At 44.7% G+C, this 23,044-nt stretch overlaps 2 protein-coding genes across 5 annotated transcripts in view; one reads left to right on the forward strand and one right to left on the reverse strand.

Annotated features, from left to right (window-relative positions):
• Window positions 1–452, reverse strand: part of PLEKHJ1 (pleckstrin homology domain containing J1) — a 14,060-nt gene extending 13,608 nt beyond the window's left edge. The window contains exon 1 of the mRNA XM_027853292.1: window positions 291–452. Within this exon, the coding sequence (XP_027709093.1) occupies window positions 291–384 (94 nt within the window). The 5' untranslated portion in view covers window positions 385–452. The remainder of the gene's footprint in view (window positions 1–290) is intronic.
• Window positions 453–537: 85 nt separating this feature from the next.
• The window catches only part of SF3A2 (splicing factor 3a subunit 2), a 24,394-nt gene continuing 1,887 nt past the window's right edge, over window positions 538–23,044 (forward strand). Inside the window, exons 1-9 of one of the 4 annotated variants that reach the window (XM_027853146.1) lie at window positions 538–925; window positions 8,320–8,498; window positions 10,429–10,500; window positions 11,661–11,707; window positions 15,900–16,009; window positions 19,647–19,696; window positions 20,011–20,151; window positions 21,802–21,870; window positions 22,500–23,044. The exon at window positions 22,500–23,044 is cut by the window's right edge and continues 1,887 nt beyond it. In XM_027853146.1, coding sequence (XP_027708947.1) covers window positions 8,373–8,498; window positions 10,429–10,500; window positions 11,661–11,707; window positions 15,900–16,009; window positions 19,647–19,696; window positions 20,011–20,151; window positions 21,802–21,870; window positions 22,500–23,044 — 1,160 coding nt within the window. In that variant the 5' untranslated portion in view covers window positions 538–925; window positions 8,320–8,372. Of the gene's footprint in view, window positions 990–1,049; window positions 1,128–8,319; window positions 8,499–10,428; window positions 10,501–11,660; window positions 11,708–15,899; window positions 16,010–19,646; window positions 19,697–20,010; window positions 20,152–21,801; window positions 21,871–22,499 lie in introns of those variants that run through there. The other 3 variants (XM_027853143.1, XM_027853144.1, XM_027853145.1) reach the window with 3 other exon arrangements.

Consider the following 23,044-nt stretch of genomic DNA (forward strand, 5'->3'; position numbering starts at 1 on the left):
GGGAGGGCTCAGGGAGGGGGGGTTGAAGCTAGGGAGGCTCTGGACACAGGGGCAACCCTGGGGTGCTCATACAAGGGGGGCAGGCAGGACTCAGGATGGGGTGCGTTCTTGGGGGGGAGGTGCTGAGGCTGGTGGCCTGGAAGACTCAGCACACCGGGAAGACCCTGGGGGCTCCTGCAGGGGGCAGCGATGGGCAGCCCCTGGGGGGCTGGAGCCCCCGCACCCCGGGCGCCCTCTCGCTCCGGCCCGGCCGCCCCCTCGCTCCGGCCCGGCCGCCCCTCCGCTCTCACCGCTGCCCTTCTTGGGGACCCGCATCCCGATCTCCGCCGCCTTCTCTGCCGGCTGCCGGGACAGCGCCTGGAGCTCCTTCTCGTTGTACCGCATCTTGACAGTGAAGGGAGACGGGAGGCCCCGCGGCCACGTCGGGATCCCGCTCCGGCTCCGGCTCCCGCGGCCCGCCAGTCCCCGCTGGGCCGCTCCCCACTCCGCCCCTCCCTTCCTCCCGCCCTTGTTCCCTCCGCCCCTAGCGCTCCGCTTTGTCCTTGTTCGATGCCAGGGGCCCTAATAAAGTTTTTCCATAGAGCCCGCCCCCGCGGCCTGCGATAAAGTTTTGTTGATGGCTGAGTTGCGTGCACCTCCCCTATCCACGCTCGTTTCTTCCTTGATTTCTAGAGACCCGGATGTACAGGAATTCTGGGTGGGACGAGTTAGATTCTAGCCCCTGGCCTTTTCGCCCGCTCTAGGGAAGGAAGGCGCCAGGCCGCTGTTGGCGCTACAGAGGGCGGGGTGCAACACCCACCTAGCTGTTAGTGAGCAAAGCGGTCAATAAAGTTTGTGAGAGTTCCCCATCTCGCGCGTGCGCAGGTTGAAGCTGCGGCGGCGGCGCGCATGCGTGGAGGGCCGATACGACGAGCTGGTGGTGCAGGTAACGGCGGAGGGCCTCGTGGCGCTGGTCCTGACTGGCGCTTGGGATTTCTGTGAGGAGGCCGGTGAGGAGAAGGGAATGGACCTTTTGGGGTCCGGAGGGGCTCGCGCCGAGGAGGAGGGGCGAGGGGAGGAGGAGGAGGAGGAGGAAGAGGAGGAGAAAGCGGCCGCGAGGCCTGAGGCCTGGGTCTCGGCCTGTGAAGGTTCGTTATCGCGCTGGCGGTGGGGAGCGGGGGCGCGCCCGAGCCCGGATCAGCTGTAGAGAGGCGGCGGGGGCGCGCACTGCGGGGGGCTGGTGGGGAGAGTGGGAGGGAGGGAGAGTGGGAGGGAGGGAGAGTGGAGGGCACACTGGGCTGAGACTGCGCAGGGAGGGGCGTGCTTGGGGCGGGGCGGGGGGGGGGGTGTCTCTGCTGGACTGTGATGGAGAGGGGGCATCCTGTTAAAGTCCTCAAGTGAGTCCCAGAGCTTGGGCTGAGCTGGTGGGAGGCGATGGCTCCCTGATTGCCCCTATTGTCAATGGACTTCTCATTGTTGGTGGACTTCTTTCCTGGAGACTTAAATTTGTTTTTTAAGCATAAAAATGCTTTTTATTTTGCATTTAATTTTCTGTATTCGAGTCATCCCAGTACTATGTAAGTTCCGTGAGGGTCATTTTTACTTTTGTGTTATCAGCACCTTGCACATAGAAAAAGCCTAATAAATACTTGCTGACTTTCCTTTTTCTCCACCTCACCAAGTTGATTTTCCAATAGCTTCTTAAAGTGCGGGTCTGATCATGTCACTACTCCCTAGAAAAGAAGTGATTCGAAGGGGCCCTGGTACATTAATGCAGGGAAATGGTCTTGTTGCTCAGCTCCGGGATTTCCTCATTGTCTCTAGAATTAGACAAACCCAGCTGTCATGTAAAGCCTTTCATAACTTGGCCTCACTCTGCCTTTCCAGTCTCTCTATTCATTGCTCCCCTTCTGAGCTGCGTGGTCCTTCTTGCTCTTCTTCATGTGTAATGCCTTTGTACTGGCTATCATTCATGCCTGAAGTACACTCACACCTACCTCATTCAACTGAAACTACTCTCTCAAAAAGTTAGGTGGCTCAATGGATAGAGCACTGGACCCTGGAAATCAGGAAGACCTGATTCAAACCCAACCTTAGATTCTTAATAGCTGTGTGTACAACTTAACTCATCTCTGCCTGCCTCAGTTCCTCATTGGTAAAATGAGGATTATAATACTACCTTCTCCCAGGGTTGATCTGAAGATAAAATAAGGTACTTGTAAAGCGCCTTTGTAAATCTTAAAGCTGTATACAAATGCTAGCTATAATACTAATTATTTTTTAATTGTAGACTTTAATGGCTTTTTCTCAATCCTCATTCTTTCAGACCTCTCTGTAGCCTTTGACAAATTTTCTTCTTGATATTTTTCTCTGGATTTGTCACTCTACTGTGTCCTGGTTCTCCTACCTGTGTAACCCTTAAGCTCACTTCCTACATGAAACCTTCCCAGATCCCACACTGATTTCTTATTAACAGCCATATTATGCTTCTCTAGCTCGTTTTCCCAGATCCTTGAAGCCCTGACCTCAAGTCAGATGACCATGCTGTTATTTACTGTACTGGGTCCTTATCTTGGCTTAGTGTTAAGTGTCAGCATTGTGGCCATCATGGTAGGAATGTGATTTTCACACAGAATTTCAGTCAGAGCGGATCTTGGGGCTGATCCTTGGGCATCTGCCTTTTGTTTGGAGAAGGGTAAGGAGAGAACAAAAAATTCTGAAGGTACCTGACTCTGCTTTGGGATAATGCTGATAAATTGTGAGCCAGAATCTGTCTTGTGATTTCCATTCCCAGTTCTGCCCTCTAGGACCAAACAGAATAAATCTACTTCTTTCTTGTAATAGCCTTTCAACTTTTCAGGGCAGTTATCCTTTTCCCCCCTAAATTTTCTGTTTTCCAGGTTAAATGTTCCCATATCCTTCAACCAATCCTTATAGACCCTTTACCATCCTAGATTCCTTCTCTGTGTGCCAGATTTGGCAATTAATAAATCATTGGTAATTTTGGAGAAAGCAGAAGGGAAAATAAAGTATGGCAAGTGATTTTATCATAGGATCATCAAGCCATAAGGAACCTCAAAGGTCTGAATGTGTCATTCCTCAATAAACTGACCGTGGCTGTTTGACCTTTAAAGGTCTTGGTAAGCTGGCCTTAATCTACCTTTCCAGAGAGAGTATATGTTAGTCCCTTTCCCATACTCTGTGGTCTTAGCCACACGAGAAATTTATTTATGTACTTCATATATAACATTTCCTCTCTTAGTTCCTGGGATATTTGTCTTTCTTCATCTCTACTTTTTTGAATCCTTGATTTCCTTCAAAGCTCTGCTCAAGTGTCACCTTCTATGACACCATTTCCTGATCCCCCCCCCCAGCTGCTGGTGCCCATCCTATGAAAAATTATCTTGTATATATGCATTTTGTATTTTTTTTTTAATGTGGAGAGGCAGTGTGTCATGGAAGATAGAGAACTTCAAAACCAGGGAGACCTGGTTTCAAGCTTTTCCTCTGCCACATATTAACTTCTCCATGTCTGTGGTATGCCCCCTGCATTGGTAGAGAATGCAGATTTTTCCTTGGTGAAATCATAGGTCCAATAAAAATGAATGTAAGTGGTATACATATACGTGTGTGTGTACATGTGTATTTTGTATGTACTTGGAGTGTACACATTTTCCCTGTCAAAATGTGAGCTCTTTGAGGACAAGAGCTGTTTCTTTTTCTTTGTGTGCCAACACCTAGCTTGGCACATAGTAGGTGGTTAATACATATCTGTTGCCTGCTTGATTGATAGAAGTTCTTTGTGAACTTTAAAGGACCACAGAAATATTAGTCCTTAGATACATACAGGGTGTCCCACAAGTCTTAGTGCAGGTAAAAGCTTTAATAGTTTACAACACCACAAAGAGTTTTGGGACACCCTATATTTGGTGGTGAAAAAGTATACACCATTTAAGATTTAAAACAACAACAAACATATCAAGTCCAGCCCTTATTTGGGGCTTTCTGATTGAGAACTTTTTGTGTTGTGTCCCCACAGTACTCCAGTGGAGTATGAGGTCATTGAAGTCAGTGGCCATGTTTCATTTTATCTTACAGGTCCAGTCTCTTTATCCCTTTACAGTACCTGGCACATTGCAAGTGCTAAATAAATGCTGAATGAATGAAACATTTTAGGGCCCAGGCATCAGGCCACTAGCCCTCTCTTCAGGGCCTCAGACTCCAGGCCTGCCCAGGATGTAAGCATGTGTATGCAATATATCTTATGGTATACATCATTCCCTGCTATGTTGGAATAAAGAGGAATTGGCATGGCATGTGAGTTCAGTCAGTCCCCTGTATGACCTGATCGCTAGTACATATCAACTTTCAAATATCCAGGCTGGCTTATCTCTTTGCTAGATCAGCTCCTTCTCCCCACTGTGTTTGAGAGAAAACAAATTGACCCAGCCCTGTGTTATCGTAGGACACTGAAGAGTTGAAGCCCCATTTCTCCATAGAACACCATGCCCTATTGCTGCCCACCCGCCACCCTACCTCCCCTTTCAGCTTTGCTTTGTCATTGTCTTCCCCCATTAATAAACTTCTTGAGGGCAGGGACTATCTTACTTATTTTATCCCCAGTACTTAGCACAGTGCCTGGCACATAGTAGGTTCTTAATAAATATTGAATTGAACATTTCTTCTCTCCAGCAAACTTCTCCTCCCTACCTTGATATAATCCCCTTTCTGCAGCTACCAAATTTATGCCATCTCAAATGAGTCTTTACTGCTTTGAAGCAATCCTTTTATTCTTCCCTGCTTGGCTCATTCTCCATACATTGGCTATTCTAAACATCTCTATCTTCTAGCTACCACCCATCCTTCATCTCTATCAGTGAATGACTTTACCTTCTACCTTTCTGAGAAAACTGAAGCCATCCTTCTCTCCTTTCTGACCTTTTAAGGTCTCATTAAGTCATTCCCTGTTCTCTCTTCTTTGCTGTAGTCTCCTAGGATGAAATGATCATTTTCCTTGCTAAGTCTAGCCATTTTACTTGTGCCCTTGCTCCCATCCTCTCCTGTCACTGTTGGCATCTTACCAAATCAGTTATTGGAATGCAGTGGTAAAGGGGAGCTTACATTCTCATTGGGGGAGATAACACAAGAAAGGAAGGCTTAACTCACATTCATGTTCAGTTCAAAGCAGATGGAGAGGCTGCTGTTACTTAGATTCTGGCAGGGAAAGTAACAAGGCAAATGTTAGTCAGTGAGCATTTATTAAGTGCCTGCTAGGTGCCTGGCACTGGGTGAAGTGATGGGGATACCAAGAAAGGTAAGAGATAGTCCCTGCCTTTGAGAAGCTCACAGTCTAATGGGGGAAACAACATGCAAACAGTTCTGTACAAATAAGATATACACAGGTTAAATTAGAGATAATCAATAGAGGAAAGAGACTAGAGTAGCAGCAAGGGGGATTGGGCAAGACATGTAGAGGACTTTAGTTAAGACTTGAAGGAAGCCAAGGAAACATGGACATGGAGATGGGGTGGGAGAGCACTCCAGGCATGAAGGACAGCCCGTGAAAACACTAGTGGTCAGAGATGGAATGTCTTGTTTGAGGCACAAGCCTGGAGGCCAGTCTCCCTGGATTGTAGAATATGTGGGGTATTTAAGGTGTGAGAAGACTAAAAGAGCCAGGTTATGGAGGACTTACAAGCCAAGTAGAGGATTTCATGTTTGATGCTGAAAGCAATAGGGAGCCATTGGAGTTGATTGAATGGGGCATTGGGGTAGGGCTGTGAGGTGGTAGCAGTCACAATTACACTTCAGAAAGATCAGTCTGTCAGCCAGCATGTTCCTCTCATCTTTAATCTCTCCTTATTCAACTGGCTTTTTCCCTATTATGTTTAAATATGCCCAGGTCTCCTCCTTCACTTGACTGTGTTCCTATCCTCTATCTCTTTACCCGTTCACAAGTTCACAAGCACATTCCTAGGAAAAAACCACCTATCCTTGTTGCCTTCACTTCCTCACCTCCCACTTACTTCTCAGCCTTTTCTAATCTGACATCTGACTCCACCACTTGACTGAAACGACTCTGTTCAAGGTTACCAGTTATCTTGCAACTGCTAAATCCAATAACCTTTTCTAAGTCCTCATCCTGTTTGACCTTTCTACTGCTTTTGACCCTGCTGACCATTCCTTTCTCTTGGATAGTCTTTCTTACTTCGTCCTATCCAGATTTTTCTCCTGCTTGTGTGACTTCTGTCTCAGTTTCCTTTGCTAGATCATCATCCACACTTCCTCCTCTCTTCTCTCTCCAGATTTTTCTCTCTATATGTTCATCACCTCCCAGGGGTTTCCACATGTTTGGAATGTATTTCCCCTTCACCTTTACTTCTTAGAATCTTAGTTTCCTTCAAGATTCAGCTCAGGCACCATAAAGCCTTTCCTCTTTCCCCAGCTGCTAGTGCTCCCTCCCTCCCATATACTTAATGTGTATATTTTGTGTGTACATCACCAACTGCCTGCTGAATTTTCACCCAAGTGTCTTATTGTTAACTCTCACCAGCTATAAAAGAGAATCATCTTTCTCCTAAATTTGTTCCTCTTCTCCTTCATGCCCTTTTTTCTGTTACAAGAACCCCCATTCTTCTAGACATCTAGGTTTACAGCCTCAGTCACTTTTGACTTTTCTTTGTCCTGTGCTCTCTTCCCTTTATTCATTCAGTTGCCAAGTATTGTTGACGTGATCTCCACAGTGTTTCTTCTATCAGTCCTTTTCCGGTACCCAACTAACCTTAGGCTAGTCCTGTTCACTTTTTATTTAGACTATTTTAGTAGCCTTCTAATTGGTCTCCTTGCTTTTCTAGGCTCTCTCCTTTTTCATCAACCTTCTGCACAGCTGCTGAAATAAGTGCCTTTCTAAGGCATACAGCTATGTCATTCATTTGCACAGAAAATTTTCAGTGGCTTCCTCTTGCCTCCAGGATAAAATAGAAACAGCCTGGCATTTAAATCACTACATAAACTATTTCCAACCTACCTCTTATAGCCTCAAGTCATATTATTCTCCTTCACAATTTGGTTTCATCCAGGCAGGTCATTTTAGGTGGTGCCATAGATAGGGTGCAGGACTTGGAGTTAGGAAATCCTGAGGCCAAATCCTGCCTCAAGACACACCTTAAACTGTTGTGTCTCTGTTTCCTCATCTGTGTAATAGGAATAATAATAGCACCTCCCTCCCAAGCCTGTTGTGAGTTAATATATATGTCAAACTCTTTTCATACCTTAAAACAGCTATATAAATTCTAGCTGTCACTGTCTCTGCCTTTACACCAGCTGTTCTCCATGCCTGTTATGTACTTTATAAAACTCAATTCCTTAAAAGCTGTGTCTTCAAGACATAGGTACCCCATCCTCTGTTGGAGCCTTCCCTCCTTCCTTTTCTTTGCCACCACTCCCTCACCCCCACTTGTTAGTGTTTCTCTCTCTCTCTCTCTCTCTCTCTCTCTCTCTCTCTCTCTCTCTTTGGCTAAGTAGTGAGGTTAAGTGACTTGCCCAGGGTCACACAGCTAATAAGTGCTATGGGTCTGAGGCCAGATTTGAACTCAGGTCCTCCTGAATCCAGGGCCGGTGCTCTATCCACTGTGCCACCTAGCTGCCCCAGCTTTTCCCTCTCTTAAACCAAATACTTTACTTAACACTTGTATATAATTTATTCCCTATCCCCTACCAAGAATGTCAGCTCCTTGAGATCAGGGACTGTGTTGTGTTTTTATATCCAGAGGACAGAGTAAGCATGTAATAAATATTTGAATTGAATTTAGCACCCTAAAGGCTGGATGGGAGGGAGGCCAGACTATAACAAAATGTGACCTTTCTAACGTGGAGTGGGTAGCATATAAAGACAGTATGGGGGAGGGGAGACTCAACTACGTAAAAAGTTAGTTAGCAGTACAGACCATAGATGGTAATCAGCCTGCCAAAAGTCCTACAGGAATTCAGAGGAAGGAATGACAAGGACAGGCTTCACAAGGGGGTGGGATATATGAGTGAAATTTTCTATCAACTTAGTAAGTTTGGACCTGATATTGAGGAGGCAGTGTTGGGGGATCTTTGGAGAATTTGCATGAGGGAAGTGATGTAGTCATATTATGGGGAATAGGGCAGACTCAGGCTAGATTTAGAGAAACTCTTCATGAACAGGGTTGCATTTCTCCTCTGGTGACTGACAGCTTTTGCCATTGGCATACTGTGTGTTTATATGTTGAATCCCAAACTGGTATGGGGTGTATTTGTTAAATTTCTGAAATTTACAACTTTTGCCCTGGGTTAATTATCCTCTCATTCTTCCAGTCTTGTTTTGCAGATTGCTTTCCTCAGCGCACTGAAGTACAAAGACCATCACCATGGATTTTCAACATCGGCCTGGGGGCAAAACTGGGAGCGGTGGGGTGGCTTCATCTTCTGAGAGTAACCGAGATAGAAGAGAACGCCTCCGACAATTGGCTCTTGAAACGATTGATATCAACAAGGTAAAATTCAGTTGTTTCTTAGTTAAAGGAAACCATCTGACTGCCTTGATTTTTAGAGCTTGATACATTATCTCAGATTGGTGGGTTAGAACTCTCCTGGGAGCCGTCTCCAGTCCTCCTGAGCTATATCTTGCCACTAAACCCAGATGGCTCTGGAGGAGAAAGTGAGGCTGGTGACTTTGCACAACCCTGCCTCACTTAAATCCAATTCCCTTGCAGGTCACGGCATCACCTCCCAGATGTCATGGTCCTCTTTGAGAAGAAGGACAAACAAGAACAAAATAGAGCTTCACCCCACACCCCCTTGTACTCTGCCTTTTGAGAAGCAGCCCATTATATTATAAAGCTAATTGGACTAGGAGTCAGGAGGCTAGAGTTCTGGTTCCAGTTTCATCGCTTGTCTTGGACAAGTTGACTTCTTTCCTTCTTAGTTTTCTTGAACCATAAAATGAGAGACTTGGACAAGATTATCCACTAAAGTTTTCTTCCAGCCCCTAAAATTGTATGACCTTATTGATTGCAATGAAAGAATTGAAGTAAAGGTTAGGAACAGGACAGGTAACATCTTAAGCCTTTTAATAATGAAACAGAAGTTCTAGCAAAATGCCAGTACAAAATTGAAGAAGAGGATGTCAGGGTTGAGTTGTGGTTTTCTTTTGTTTTAGGTCCATCCATGACAACCTAAGTAGTAGCACATGACAGTTTCTTCTCCATATTCATTCCATTTTACTGTGTGTCTCACTGGCTGCCACTGACATGGCCTGTTATGTTCTCATGAGACTTTAGGGTACTTGGGTCCTTCAGTGTGAACGTGGGCAGGTCACATTGCCTTTTCAGCTTTGATCACCTCTTCCTAAAATGGAGGAAATAATAACCTTCTCTTTCCAGAGGTGGGACAAGATAATCTCTCTCTCTCTTTTTTTTTTTTCCCAAGGCAATTAGGGTTAAGTGACTTGCCCAGGGTCACATAGCTAGTAAGTGTCAAGTGTTTGGTCTGAGGCCAGATTTCAACTCGGGTCCTCCTGACTTCAGGACCAGTGCTCTATCTGTTTCCCCACCTAGCTGCCCAAGATAATCTCTTACTTCTAACTTCAGTTCCAAAATATGTGGTTCTTTGATATCTTTTTTTATGAAAGCATGTTTCCTAGTACCTTGATCTCTTTCAAAGAATAGCAGTCTATAAAATGATGATCAATTTAATAATCAAGTTTAATATACTTACCTTCCCCTAATAGAATGAGCTACTCCTCACTATACACCAAAGCTCCCTCCCCTTATCCCTGTCTTTCAGATGTAAGGTCCTTGAGAATAGGAACTGCTTTGGGGGACAGGGGTCTTTGTGTCCTCAGCATCTAGCAAAGTTCCATGCACCAAAATAACAAATGTTAAATTGAATTGACTCTTAAGAAGTTTTTGGTTTAACTAATTCTCAACCTTCTTGGCCACATTCATCTCTGTTTTTGACAGGAGAGGACAGTGACCATCCCTAGGAATTAAAAATTCTCCTGCTAAAGCCAAAAAGAGAAATTCTTTCTCCCTACCCTCCTCCTCCAAATTGTATAGGTCTTTGGGGTCACACTGTCTCGTGTGTGTGTGTGTGTGTGTGTGTGTCTGTCTGTCTGTCTGTCTGTCTCCTGTGACTCCATTAAGAGATCTCTCATATATCCAAAGAAAGAAACAGTGCCATGAATCTTAGTTCTGAGTGCCTTGCAAAACAAGGATTCTTCCTATAGTTTCCATTCTGTAAGGACTGTGTTATTTCAGGCAGGAACATGAGCAAAGACAATAGTAAGACCAAGAGAAAACAGGCTCTTTTGGTCACAGGCTGCTGCTTTATTTGCCCCAGAACAACCCTGCTGATAATATCAAGCATGTTATCGTGTCTGTGGTTTTCATTTCATTAACATGAATTATATTTTTACTTTTCTAGGATCCATACTTTATGAAGAACCATTTAGGTTCCTATGAATGCAAACTCTGCTTAACACTTCACAACAATGAGGTGAGTTATGTTGGCTTTGTGTTTTTAGTTTGAAAGTTTCCTTATCCCAGGCAGCTAAATGGTGAAGTGGATAAAATGCTGGACTTGAAATCAGAAAGACTCATCTTCCAGAGTTCAAATCTCGTCTCAGACACTAGCCATGTGACCCAGGGCAAGTCACTTAACCTTCTTTGCCTCAGTTTCATTGTCTATAAAATGAGCTGGAGAAAGAAATGGCAACCATTCCAGTATCTTTGCCAAGAAAACTCCAAATGGGGTCACACAGAGAATTTCACAACTGAAACAACTGAAGACTTGACTAGAGTTAGATAATCTGGTAGACAAAACAGTTGGTGTCCAAAATAAACTCAGCGTGTTAGAATAACAGGTTGAAGCTAATAAAACGAAATGTAATAGGGTTAAATATAAAGTCCTGTGCTTTGGTTCAGAAAATCAGTTGTACAGGATAGGAGGTGTGACTTGGTAGTTTCATGTGGAGTTTTAGCAAACTGAAATTTTCATAAAACTCAACAATGTGTTTTGGCACCTAAAAAAAGCTGATGTGGTTCTAGACCGTGTTCATAGCAAGTTAATATCTGTGAATGATGGTCATGTGGAAATCTTTCCTTTCCAGAGCCTGTCTATGGTATTGTATCCTGCTCTGGGCAGGGACCAGGTGGAGCAGAGGAGGGCATCTAGGATTAGGAGGAGGAAAACTGGACAACAGGCCACAGATAGACTATATCAGTTAAAGGAATTGAAGTCCCTTAGCTAGAGGAAGTGGGGGTGGAGGTGTGGGGGAGGGTGATGTGCATTGTCTTTAAATATTGGAAAATTTGTCAAGTGAAAAAGGAATTAAATTTGTTCAGCTGGACTTTGGAGAACAGATTGGTGAGTGGAATTTAAAAGGGTAGTAGGTTTCAGCCTGTTATAAGAAAACTCCAGTTAGAGCTCTCCAATAACATACCGGTTTGCGTTAGGAAGAAGAGGGGACTTCTCTTGTCACTCAAGGTCTTTCAGCAGAGGCTAGGGGACTTTTCCAGCACACTATAAGCAGGATTCACACTTGGGCTAGCATTTGAACTCCATGATTACTGAGATCCCATTCTCTTGTGTTTTGATTCTGTGAAACTTCTTATAATTTAACTTACCCTAATTTCTTTGGTGTGTTTTCCCCCTAGGGAAGCTACTTAGCACATACTCAAGGAAAAAAGCATCAAACAAATTTGTAAGTATTTAAAATAAGAATCTTTAGGGACCTGATGTTCAATTATTGGTTACTTGTACTTATTTCCACCTACCAACTTCTCTGTCTTCCTTTAAGTCCCAACTAAAATTCCATCTTTTACAAGAAGCCTTTTCCAACACCTACTAATTCTAGTGCCTTTCCTCTGTTAATTATTTCCTTTTCATCCTGGATATAACTTGTTTGTACTACATATTGGTTTACTAATTGTTTCATCTGTCAGGTTGTTAGCTCCTTGAGGGCAGGGTTGTCATCTTTTGTGTATCCCCTGGGCTTTCGTGAGGTGTAGGCACTTAATAAATGTTTATTGACTGGCAGAGTTTCACCACATCTCTTTCACCTTGGTTATTTGGTATTCATAGTGCTGTTTTGAAACATACTCTGTTTTTATTTAAGGTACTGTTCCTTTAATTAAAGCATTCATGGGATTCTATGAAAAAGACAAATAGCTACAGATAAACACAGCAGCAAAACTTTATTCTTGCGGTCAATCAATGTGAAAAAAATGGAAAATTAGTTGGAAATTAGGCTCAATTGGTCATATAACTAATAAAGTTTCTTACTACTGGTCTAGAACAGGGGCTGGCAAACTATAGGACTGCGGAGAATGGTTTTTATGTTTTTAGACAGTTATATTGTAATTAAAAATGTAAACCATTCTTCATACAAAAACTGCCCTCAGGCAGTAGATTGCTCTAGAAGTAATCGTTATTTGTCTCCAGTAATGTCTCATGTCAAACAATTTGTCTCAGTCAAAACATATACATAATGAAGTGTGTATTTTTATTCTTAGTGTTGTGTGGTAATTTTTTCTTTTATTAAATTTTTTTTTTTTTGCATACCCATTATAGATAATTGGAGAAAGTGAGGATAATAAAGAGTCACAAGAAAGTGAAAATGTTAATTATCTGGCAGTGAAGCAAATATCCATGGATGTAACTTGAGTGCCAAATTTCAAAATATCAGAGAAATACAAAAGCAATATTAACTGTCTCTAATTTAGGTTTATATTTTTTAAAAAATAAATTCTTATTGATGTATCTTATTTTTAGATCACCTGAGGTTCCCATAGTACCCTTTCCCCACCTCACCTTATCCCAGAGAGCTGTTTCTTAAAATAAAGAAGGAAAAAAAGAGGAAGAAAACAATTGAGGAAAACTAACCAACACATGGAAAACATTGTCTAGAGTTTTATGCAGGGTGCAGGAGCAGGGGGAGGAGGTGTCGTCTTAGATTTCTTCTTTGGAGTCAAGCTTGGCCATTAGATTTGCACAGCGTTTCAGTTATGTTCTTTCAGTTACTTTGTACCTGTTGTTTTCTTGGTTCTGCTTCCTTTACTCTGCATCAGCTTACATGTTTCTCTTCTGTATTCATCATAGTAATGATTTTCCATCGTTCATACACTGAAGTGTAGTTAGCTGTGCCCAGCTGATCATATTCTTTCTCTTTGTTCCCAGTTCTTTGTGCAGTTTAGCACTTTGCATGGTTGCACGTAGATGGAAACAAAGAAGGTGCCGATGGACTAGTTGAACAAGCTGTATGACACGAAGGATGAAATTTTACTGTGCCTTAAGAGCTCAGAGAAGCATAGTGAGTTAGATGAATGAATGGAAAAGAAAGTCTGCAGAAACAGATTTACGTTTAAATATTTACATCAGTTTTATCCTGATGTATTATGGAGCCAGTTTAAAAAAAAATGTCCTTTGGTTACGGTAAAATTACAAAGAAATTTATAAATAAAACAGTAAATTCAGAAACAACTTGAAAGTTGAAATAACTTTCAGAAACAGGTGAAACTAAAGTCAAAAGGGAAGTGAAAATTGTTGTGAATCAGCATGTGTAGTGTTAAAGTTAAAAAATACTTACTGATCATTTTAGTCACATCCTTTTCACTAAGTTGCTTATAATTTGTCTAAATCTGGGGGAAAAAAAAGAAGTTGAAAGTAAAGGTTTGTGGGTTTTTTTTTATTTTAAAGACTAGGGCCTAAAGTTTTTAAAGTTATTGTTCTTATGTTATTTAGTACAACAGTACCAAAGTTATAGTAATGAGCATTTTAATGCAATTTTAAGAGGTTTTAGTTAGCAAGCATTTATTAAGTGCCAGGCACTGTGATAAGTGCTGGGAGTGACGAGCAAGACAAAACAGTCTCAGGCCTCAAGGGGCTCACATTCTTCTGAAGGACGACATGCAAACAACCATGGTCCAAACAAGATATGTACAGGGTAAATGGAGATAATCTTAGTGGAAAGGCACTAGCATTAAGTGGGACCAGAAAGACTTTTGCAAAAGATACGATTTTAGTTGAGACATGAAGGAAGCTGGAGAGCTCTACAGATAGAGGTAAAGAGGTAGAAAATTCCAAGCATGGAGGGCAGCCGGTCGAAATGCAGGGAGTCCAAAGGGTCTTGTGCAGGAGATAGGCATGAGACCAGTATCACTGAATGTAATTTCATACAGGGGAGCAAAGTATAAGAAGACAAGAAAGGGAGGAAGAGAGCCAGATTGTGAAGGGCTTTGAATGCCAAACAGGTTTTATATTTGATCCTGGACTTTATAGGGAGCCACTGGAGTTTATTGAGTAGGGCGATGACATGGTCAGACCTGCACTTTAGGAAGACCATTTTGATAGCTGAGTGGATGATGGCCTGGGAGATACTTATGGTAGGGAGACCACCAAGCAGCCTATTATAGTAGGCCAGGTAGAGAGTGAGGAGGGTCTCTAGAGTGGTAGCAGTGTCAGAGGAGAGAAGAGAGGGTTCATAAGAGATATTACAAATGTCAAATTGATAGACCTTGGCAGCAGATTGGATATGAGGATAAGAGACAGTGAGGAGTTAAAGGTGTCACCTAGATTGTGAGCTGGGGTGACGTGGAGGATAGTGGGGCCCTTGACAGTAATAGGGAAGCTAGGCGGAGGGGAAAGGTTGGGAATAAAGCTAATGAGTTCAGTTTTGAACACCTTAAGTTTAAAGTGTCTGGAATATCTAGTTCAAGATGTCCAAGGGGCAGTTTGAAAAGTGGGACAAGAGGCCAGGTTAGAGGGTTAGGACTTGGTAAATAGATCTGAGAATCATCTTCATAGAGTTGATAATTAATCCATAGGAACTGAGATCATCAAATGAAATAGCATAGAGGCAGAGGAGATGAGGGCCTAGGACAGAGCTTTGGAGGACACCCATGGGTCCAAGGGTTCCACTGAATTTTGTTTAAAGAGTGCTTGCTACTACTACAAAAAGTTTGAGAACCATTGCTTTAAGGTATGTGTCAAAATGTTGTTTGAAGCCAGCTGAGTCCATTGTTTAAGTTGTTAAAATTCTTGTCCCTCTACCCGAGCTGTCCATGCATCCACAAGCAGATGGACTGGTTGATGTGAGTGGAGGCAGCAGGCATGTGTTGGATCTCTCCTGCTTGCAAAGCCTTGGAGAAGATCCCAGAGTTCAGAGCTGTCACAGTCAGGGGCGCTCCATTTTGATTGTCATAACTTAGGACTCTGAGGTGAGGAAGGAAGATAGAATGTCTGAGAGGCAGCAGTGATGATTTGGAAAGAAGACTCATGGTGTTGCCATGATCAACTCTCTGACCTCGGAGAGTCATAGCCCCCCAGCATAATGCCCACCTGTCAGGGTGCCAGGGCAGTCCCTTGGTTAGCTGCTCCATAAATATGAGTGAGTGGTTGTTGCAATCCTTTATGTACGTGAAGATTTATACTTCACACAACTCTTTGCCATATATTTGTGGTATGGTGGGAAGAGAGCTAGATGGTAAAGCCAGAGAACCTGGCTCTATCACTTGAACACGTTTTGAATCTCTTTGGGCCTCAATTTCCAATCCAGTGAAGGATTTGGGGCTAGATGACCTCTGAACTTCTTTCCAGCTCTCATTCCATCCTCACTATACCCCTTTGAAGCAGGCGGTTGTTCTAGTTTCTAGATGTTCTAGTTCTGAATTGTTCTAGTTTCTAAATGAGGCGAAATGAGATACCCACGGATGATAAGTTTAGAGCTGGGACAGGGAGTGTCACGGAGCAAGAAAGTGATGGAGCCAAACTAGAACCCAGGCCTCCTGGCCCCTCGTTCAGTACCCTTTTTGCTACAATAAGGGATAAGGGAATCGCCCCTTAAGACAACTTAGAGACACAGCACGTCGCTAATGCTTTGTTGTGGTTGACTTTAGGGCTCGGAGAGCAGCCAAAGAAGCCAAGGAGGCTCCAGCCCAGCCGGCCCCAGAGAAGGTCAAAGTGGAAGTGAAGAAGTTTGTGAAAATTGGCCGTCCAGGCTACAAAGGTATGTGACTCAGGGCTCCCTCAGGCAAACTGGACTTGGAGTACAGTACAGCAGGTGGTCCCTGCAGCTACTCTTTGAATTGTAAATAAGCTTTTTAGCTACTATAATCAGTGACCCTGAAAACCCTCCCTGTACCTATAGAAAGACTGTTCATGTCTGGAATTCATACCAGGAATCCAGTCAACTCCTCACAATCTCCTCCTAGCTCTTTCTGTGGACCTTTCTGCCACACTTGATAACTGTCTCCCCCTCCTTTGTGAGGTGTTCACAGTTGTTGGCAGTGTGTCTGACCTGATCATGTTTAATCTTGCCTTATAAAGTTCCCTTTGGTCGACATGAATGCTTCTAAGGGGAGAAGTGTTCTGTTCCTTTTCCTTTAAAATGAGTGTTTTGCCAACCATCCGAGGCTAGTGAAAGGCACTAGAGTAACAAACTTTAATACCCTTCCCCCTTCTCTGCCTCCCTGTCTTGTCAGGGATTTTTACCTTCTAGCACAGGATTCCCAGGCCCCGTGTAATAGCGTGCCATTTGATATTACTGCCTACATTTTTCCAAAGAGGACTACACTCAGTGTGGAGTAGTGAGCTTTCTCTAGATCCAACACAGAAATCTGGGGTTTCTTTTTTCTGTCCTCTCCCCTCCCTCTTTTTTTAATTGTTGTTTATTTCAGAGAAAGTCACCCCCAGGGGAAGTCCTGTAGATTATAGGCTGGGCTGCTTTATGGAGCCAGTAACCAAAAGCCAAAAACCCTTTGACCAAACAGGCCCTTTTGGAGCTGGGCAACCCAGAAACCCTGTTAACCGTCTGAGTCATTTTTACCTATGTTTAAGCCTGATCCAAAGCCTGGCCCGTGGAGCCAAGGAATATGGAGAAGAAGGCCTCTTGGCTTCGTGGCAGGATTTGTTATTCTCCTAGCACTGTCCTGCTCTTAGGTACTTAGATTGATTTTATTGTTGTTTTTAGATACGGCTTCACTACAGCAAACAGTTACTGAACACCCCTAGTGTGCAGAGCACTGTGGTGAAGGGAGAGCAACCAGCTGTCTAGGGAGGGATAAGACAAACACAGTTAACTGCAATACATGGGATTACATAGGCTTTAGAGAGATACAAAGTAGTGAGAGCTGAGGTACTCTGAGGGGTCTTGGGAAGTTTCATGAGGGAGGTAGCATTTTAATCGGGCTTCAGTTCATGGGAAGGAGGACAGTCCAGGCATTAGGGATGGCATAAGTAACAGCAGGAAAGTGCCATTTGAGGGGCAGAGGCCGGGGCTGTGAAGGTGACCCACGATCGGACTGCCCAAGTAGAAGTAAGGTGAAATAAAGTTATAATGAGGGTCTTAATGCCTTGTAAAGAAATTTTAGCTTTCCTTGTTAGGCACTAGGGAGCCCCAGACAATGTTTGAGCAGAGGAGTAGCATAACCAGAGAGATGCTTAAGAAGGATTATTGTATCACCCTCATTTCTCTTCCCAATTTTTCCTGTACTTCTCTTATTTGATTTTCAAAATCCTTTTTGAGCCCTTCCACGGGCTGAGAAAAATTCATATTTGTCTTAGAGGCTTTGGATGTAGGAGCTTTGACTTTGTTATCTTCTGAGTGTGTGTGTGTTTTGATCTTCCTTGTCATCATAGTAACTTTGTGTGGTCAGAATTTTTTTCTGTTGCTTGCTCATATTCCCAGGCTATTATTTGACTTTTAACTCTTTGTTAAAGTAGAACTCTGCTTCCAGGGTGGAGGGCACACTGTCCCAAGCTTCAGGGGTTTTGTGCAGCTGTTTTCAGAAATACTTCTAGGGTCCTGTAAGTCTTCAGTTCTTCCAAGGTGGTATGATCTAAGGAGAGGTGTTTATTGCTCTCCTGGCCTGGACTCTGGTCTGTGAGGAGCTGCAAGCACTCTTTTCTGCCCTGGAACTGTGACAAAGGTCCTTCTCCACAGTGGCTGCAAGCTCTGCTCCTCATGTTCCTCCTCGTCCTGGGACTTCCACCTGGGACTGCAGCCTGGATCTAAGTATAGGCAAAGCAACAGAGTTCTCTCTCAGTGCTAACGAAAAGACCTTTGCCATCTGTGTGCTGAGAGCTCCAGAAGCAGCAGCTGCTGCTGCTGCTGATTCAGTGACTCCCAAGGCCTGCCCCTGGTTTGCTGTGGCTGGAGCTATGCTGGTGTGGCCTACATTGGACTGCACTCCTCTCTCACCCTGGTGCACCAGACCTTTGCTGCCAACCTTCCAAGTTGTCTTGGTCAGGAAAATTGTTTCACTCTGTCTTTATATGGGTTCTGGTGCTCTAGAATTTTTTAGAGTCATTTTTTAAAGCTATTTGGAGGGGTTTCGGGGAGAGCTCAGGTGAGTCCCTGCCTTTACTCTGCCGTCTTGGTTCGCCTCCCTCAGGAAGGATTATTGTAGGGAAGGCAGGAAAAGACTTGTGTTAGGAAGGAGGCTGTTGTAACGTATAAGCTTTTGAGCACAGCTGCCCTGTTTTATTTATCTTTGTGTCTTCACTAGCACTTAGCACAGTGTAATACTGCATATAGTATGCACTTAATGTTGAGTGAATGAAGGGTTTTTATAATCACCCTAAGAGGCCTTCAGAGTGATTGCACTTAGCAACAGCTTTTCAGGAATAGGATCAGAGGGTCATAGGCTTAGGGCTGGAAGGCACCATAGAGGCCATCTGGTATAAGAGGAGATACTGAGGCCCAACGAGGTGACATAATCTCTCGAAGGTCACACAGATAGCAAGGAGCAGAATCAGGATTTGAATTTGGATCTTCTTATCAGGAAATCAATTGCTCTTTCCACTGTACTACAATGTCTTTTATGTGCAGTGCAAAGTGAAGCACACTTATGGTAAATATTGTTATTGTGTACTTTCAAGGTTCAGGGGACGCATATAAATGTAACTTTTTTCAGTATTTAAAATTTAATTAAAATTGTTTTCAATTAACAAAAATCTTCTGTCCTCCACTCTTCCCCCACCATTGAAAAAAAAGTAAGGGTAAAAAAAGCCTTGTAACATAGGCATAGTCAAGCAAAAGTAATTCCCCCCCTTGGTCATGCCCCCAAAATCTATGATTCAGTGTACACCCTGAGTCCCTCCTCATGGATTTCATCATGGGCCAGAGGGACAGCTTCTTTCAAAGAATCCAGCACCTGCTTTCTCTGCTTTTATCTGCTTATACATGATGATCATCCCCATCCAAACAGGCAGCGTATACTCAAGTTTGCCTGCATGTTTTTGTCCAGCGTGTGAAATGGCAGATAAACATGCCATTTTCCACAGCAACACTTTGTAAATCTGTGAGAAGCAAGTGTCCGAATTTCTGGAGTAATGCAGACAGCCTGGCCCTCTCTGGCTCCACAAGTGTGAGACACGGCAGCGGCCAGCCTGGCAGTGATACTTGCATCTCTGTCACCCCCATGGTTCAGCGGGCATTGCTCCACTTTCATCAGTCTGGAGCTAGGCACTGTAGAAAACATAGAAGAGGATGCAGTCCTTGCCCTCAGGTTTCTTATGGTCTGTGCAGGAAAACAGTGTAGGACTTACTGTGAGTGGTATAGCTCAGGGAAGAGGAAGGTTGGGGTGGGCTTTATGAAGAAGATAAGATTTGGGCTTTGTAACTGCTTCTTTTTCTATGTCAGTGACCAAGCAGCGGGACACAGAGATGGGCCAGCAGAGTCTCCTCTTCCAGGTAAGGAAACCATCTCCCCACACCCCACCACCCTGTGTGTGAGCTCTCAGAAGAAAGTCTCTTTTCCTTAAGAACTCTGGTGTGCATGTGATGAGGGTTCACAGGAGGCCAAAGAATCACACCTGATCCTGCAGCTCTGTGTTATATGTTCTAGCTGAGTGTTCCCATTTCCCAGCCCCTCCCCCCGCCCCCAGTAGGAAGTTGACAAGAAAAATGAAGCTGCTGTCGATGCCTTTTGTGTCTTCATCTTTTCCCTTTTTCCTTCTACATTAACCACACTCTACTTAGTTGTGCTTCTTGCCCTGTCCCTGCAGATTGACTATCCTGAGATCGCAGAGAGCATCATGCCACGCCACCGGTTCATGTCTGCATATGAGCAGAGGATTGAACCCCCAGACAGACGCTGGCAGTATCTTTTGATGGCAGCTGAGCCCTATGAAACCATTGCTTTCAAGGTAATGTAGGAAAGAGCTGAGAGGCTGGGCTTTTTTTCCCCTTCCCCTTCCCAACCTTGTGCTTCCTACCAAGTCACTGTGTCCTTCTTCCAGAACAGCTTCTCCAGTGTTTATTGTGTCTGCTGTACCCCTAACACTGTTTTAGGGCTGTAGATGGAAGGCAGGGGCAGTTGCTTTAAATCTGGTGATCGTAAGTGAGAGTATTTATCCCTGGTCTCAGAAACTGATCTCCTCAAGGATACCAGAAATGTAAGAGAAAATGCTATGAGACAGAAAAAGGATGGTAGATTTAAAGCTGGACATTATCCTTTACACTAATGCTTTCTCCCAGTCTCTGGTGATTCCAGATCTATCTGTCCAGCCCAGGTCTCCTTCTGAGTTCTAGTCCCACATCCCCAACTGCCTGTTCTACATCTTAAACTAGATATCCCAGAGTCAATCCTTAACCCGGCATATTCAAAGCAGAACCCATTACCTTCCCCCTGATTCTCTCCGTTCCCTCATCCATTCAGATGAGGAGAGTGAGGGTCAGAAAGTTAAGGTGACTTGTACAGGGGCACACAGGAAGTTGGGCAGAACCAGGATTTGAACCCATGACATCTGATTGCAAATTGAGCATTTTCCCCACTCTGCCACCCTTCTTTGTAGCCATGATCTGATTGTGTGCTACAATCATTCAGTGTATTAGGAGTTAGAAAATGGCGGGCTAGAAGGAGGCTTCTTGGAATGACTGGAATGGCTTCTTGATCTGGAATTTGAAGAATGGGTAGGTTTTGGCTAGGTAGAAGGGGGTGGTCTTATCATCTCTAGTCTGGAAAACAAATAAGTGGAAGCCAGAAGTAGGAGGGCACATTTATCTTGCCTTTAGTAGAGGGTTTTTGTTGGGGAGTAATGGGAAATGTGGTAGTTAAACTAATGTAGGAAAAAAACAAAACGACGACAACAACAAAAAAACTAACGTGGGACCGGACTGTGACTATCAGGACAGGGGTGCCTGCATAGAGAATTTTGATATGTTCCCTCTGGGCATCCCCATGCTTGCCACTGGCCTCACCACCTCTACTCCAGGCATTCTAGTATTTCTTGTTCATTCCTGTCCCAAGAAAGGTGGCCTTTTGTGTGTGGGAGGGTGGTTGATTTACCCCATCTGGGCAGACACTTAGCAGTTGGGGTCCACCTGTCCAAGCGTAGATCTGGGGACGATATCCTCAAGATGAATTCTTAGCCTCCAGGACTCTCAGACTATGCACATGGAATTCCTTTCCCAGTGTGGGCCAAAAGTACTCATGTGACTTTGGGCAAATCAACCTGTTGTTATTCCCTACCAGTATCATTAGAAGATCTCTAAGTATTATCGTCCTAAATCTCTGAGCCAGAAGTCTGAACCTGGTCTGTTAATGGTCTGAACCAGAGACCTTCAGACTTTTGGCTCCCTGGGGAGATGTTATATAGGTGTTGCACTGGTGTGGTCTCAAAAGATACTGAACCCTCCTAACTGTACTACCACCACCCCCTTCCCCTGCTCTGCCTTAGCCCTTTCCTCCTCGTTTTAAACATCTTAATGTAACAGCATGCCTAGAGGGGGTAGAAACAGAAATCTAAGAGGTTATCACTCAGCTCCCCCTATCTGATCTCTTCCTTTCTGCACAGGTGCCAAGTAGAGAGATTGACAAGGCCGAGGGAAAGTTTTGGACCCATTGGAACAGAGAAACCAAGCAGGTAATCAGTAATTGCTTGCCTTGACCTAGATGATTTTTTTGAGATCTTCTCTAGCTCTGAACTTTTCTGATTTGGGGGTCCCTGTAGCCCCTGGTGAGTGAGTAACTTCACAGACTAGGGGAGTGGTCCTCTTGGTTAGAGGTGGATTGTACCTTGAGGGTGGGCATGTTCAAACCTCTAGGCATTGCCAAATCAGAGCTCCTTTTTATCGTGTGACCAAATGTTGACTTGTTAAGAGTGGAGGCTTCTCTGGCTAAGATTCCTGCCCATAGTCACAAGTGTATTCTGTCTTCATTCACCACTGCAGCTATAGCCAAGGCCTTTGTTGGGAAGCCTCTGCTCTTGCCTGTGCAACTCAGGTCGTTTTTCATTCAGTGAGACTGTTGGGGGACTGGAGGCAGGCTGGGTTCTGTCTGTGTTAAGGTCAGAGCCTCTCCTGGACATTTGGTTCTGCTCCGAGTCACGGGAGCATGGAGAGGCCTGGGCGCCTGCTTTAAGGGGAGGAAGCAGCTCCAGGCCGAGCTTGTTGACATTCCCTGCTGTGAGGTAGGAGAGTCAACTTGAGGGCCCCTGCCAGGCTGTCATGGCTCTCAGAAGATTGGCTTCTTCATCTTTTGCTTTTCTTTTAGTTTTTTCTCCAGTTCCATTTTAAAATGGAGAAGCCTCCTGCTCCTCCAGCCCTCCCAGCTGGGCCTCCTGGAGTGAAGCGGCCCCCACCTCCACTGATGAATGGTTTGCCTCCTCGACCACCTCTGCCAGAGTCCTTGCCACCACCACCTCCAGGTGGCATGCCTCTGCCACCCATGCCTCCCAGTGGGCCTGCACCCCCAGGCCCTCCTGGGCCTCCTCAGATGCCCCCTCCTGCTCCTGGGGTTCATCCTCCAGCTCCTGGGGTTCACCCTCCAGCTCCTGGAGTTCACCCCCCTGCTCCTGGGGTTCATCCTCCAGCTCCTGGGGTACACCCCCCAGCTCCTGGAGTGCATCCTCCAGCTCCTGGGGTACACCCCCCGGCTCCTGGGGTTCATCCTCCAGCTCCTGGGGTTCATCCTCCGGCTCCTGGGGTTCATCCCCCAGCTCCAGGGGTACACCCCCCAGCACCTGGGGTACATCCGCCAGCTCCAGGGGTACACCCCCCAGCACCTGGGGTTCATCCTCAGGCTCCAGGAGTTCACCC

This window comes from Vombatus ursinus, unplaced genomic scaffold (assembly GCF_900497805.2).
Source record: "Vombatus ursinus unplaced genomic scaffold, bare-nosed wombat genome assembly UNPS02009918.1, whole genome shotgun sequence".
NCBI lineage: Eukaryota > Metazoa > Chordata > Mammalia > Diprotodontia > Vombatidae > Vombatus > Vombatus ursinus.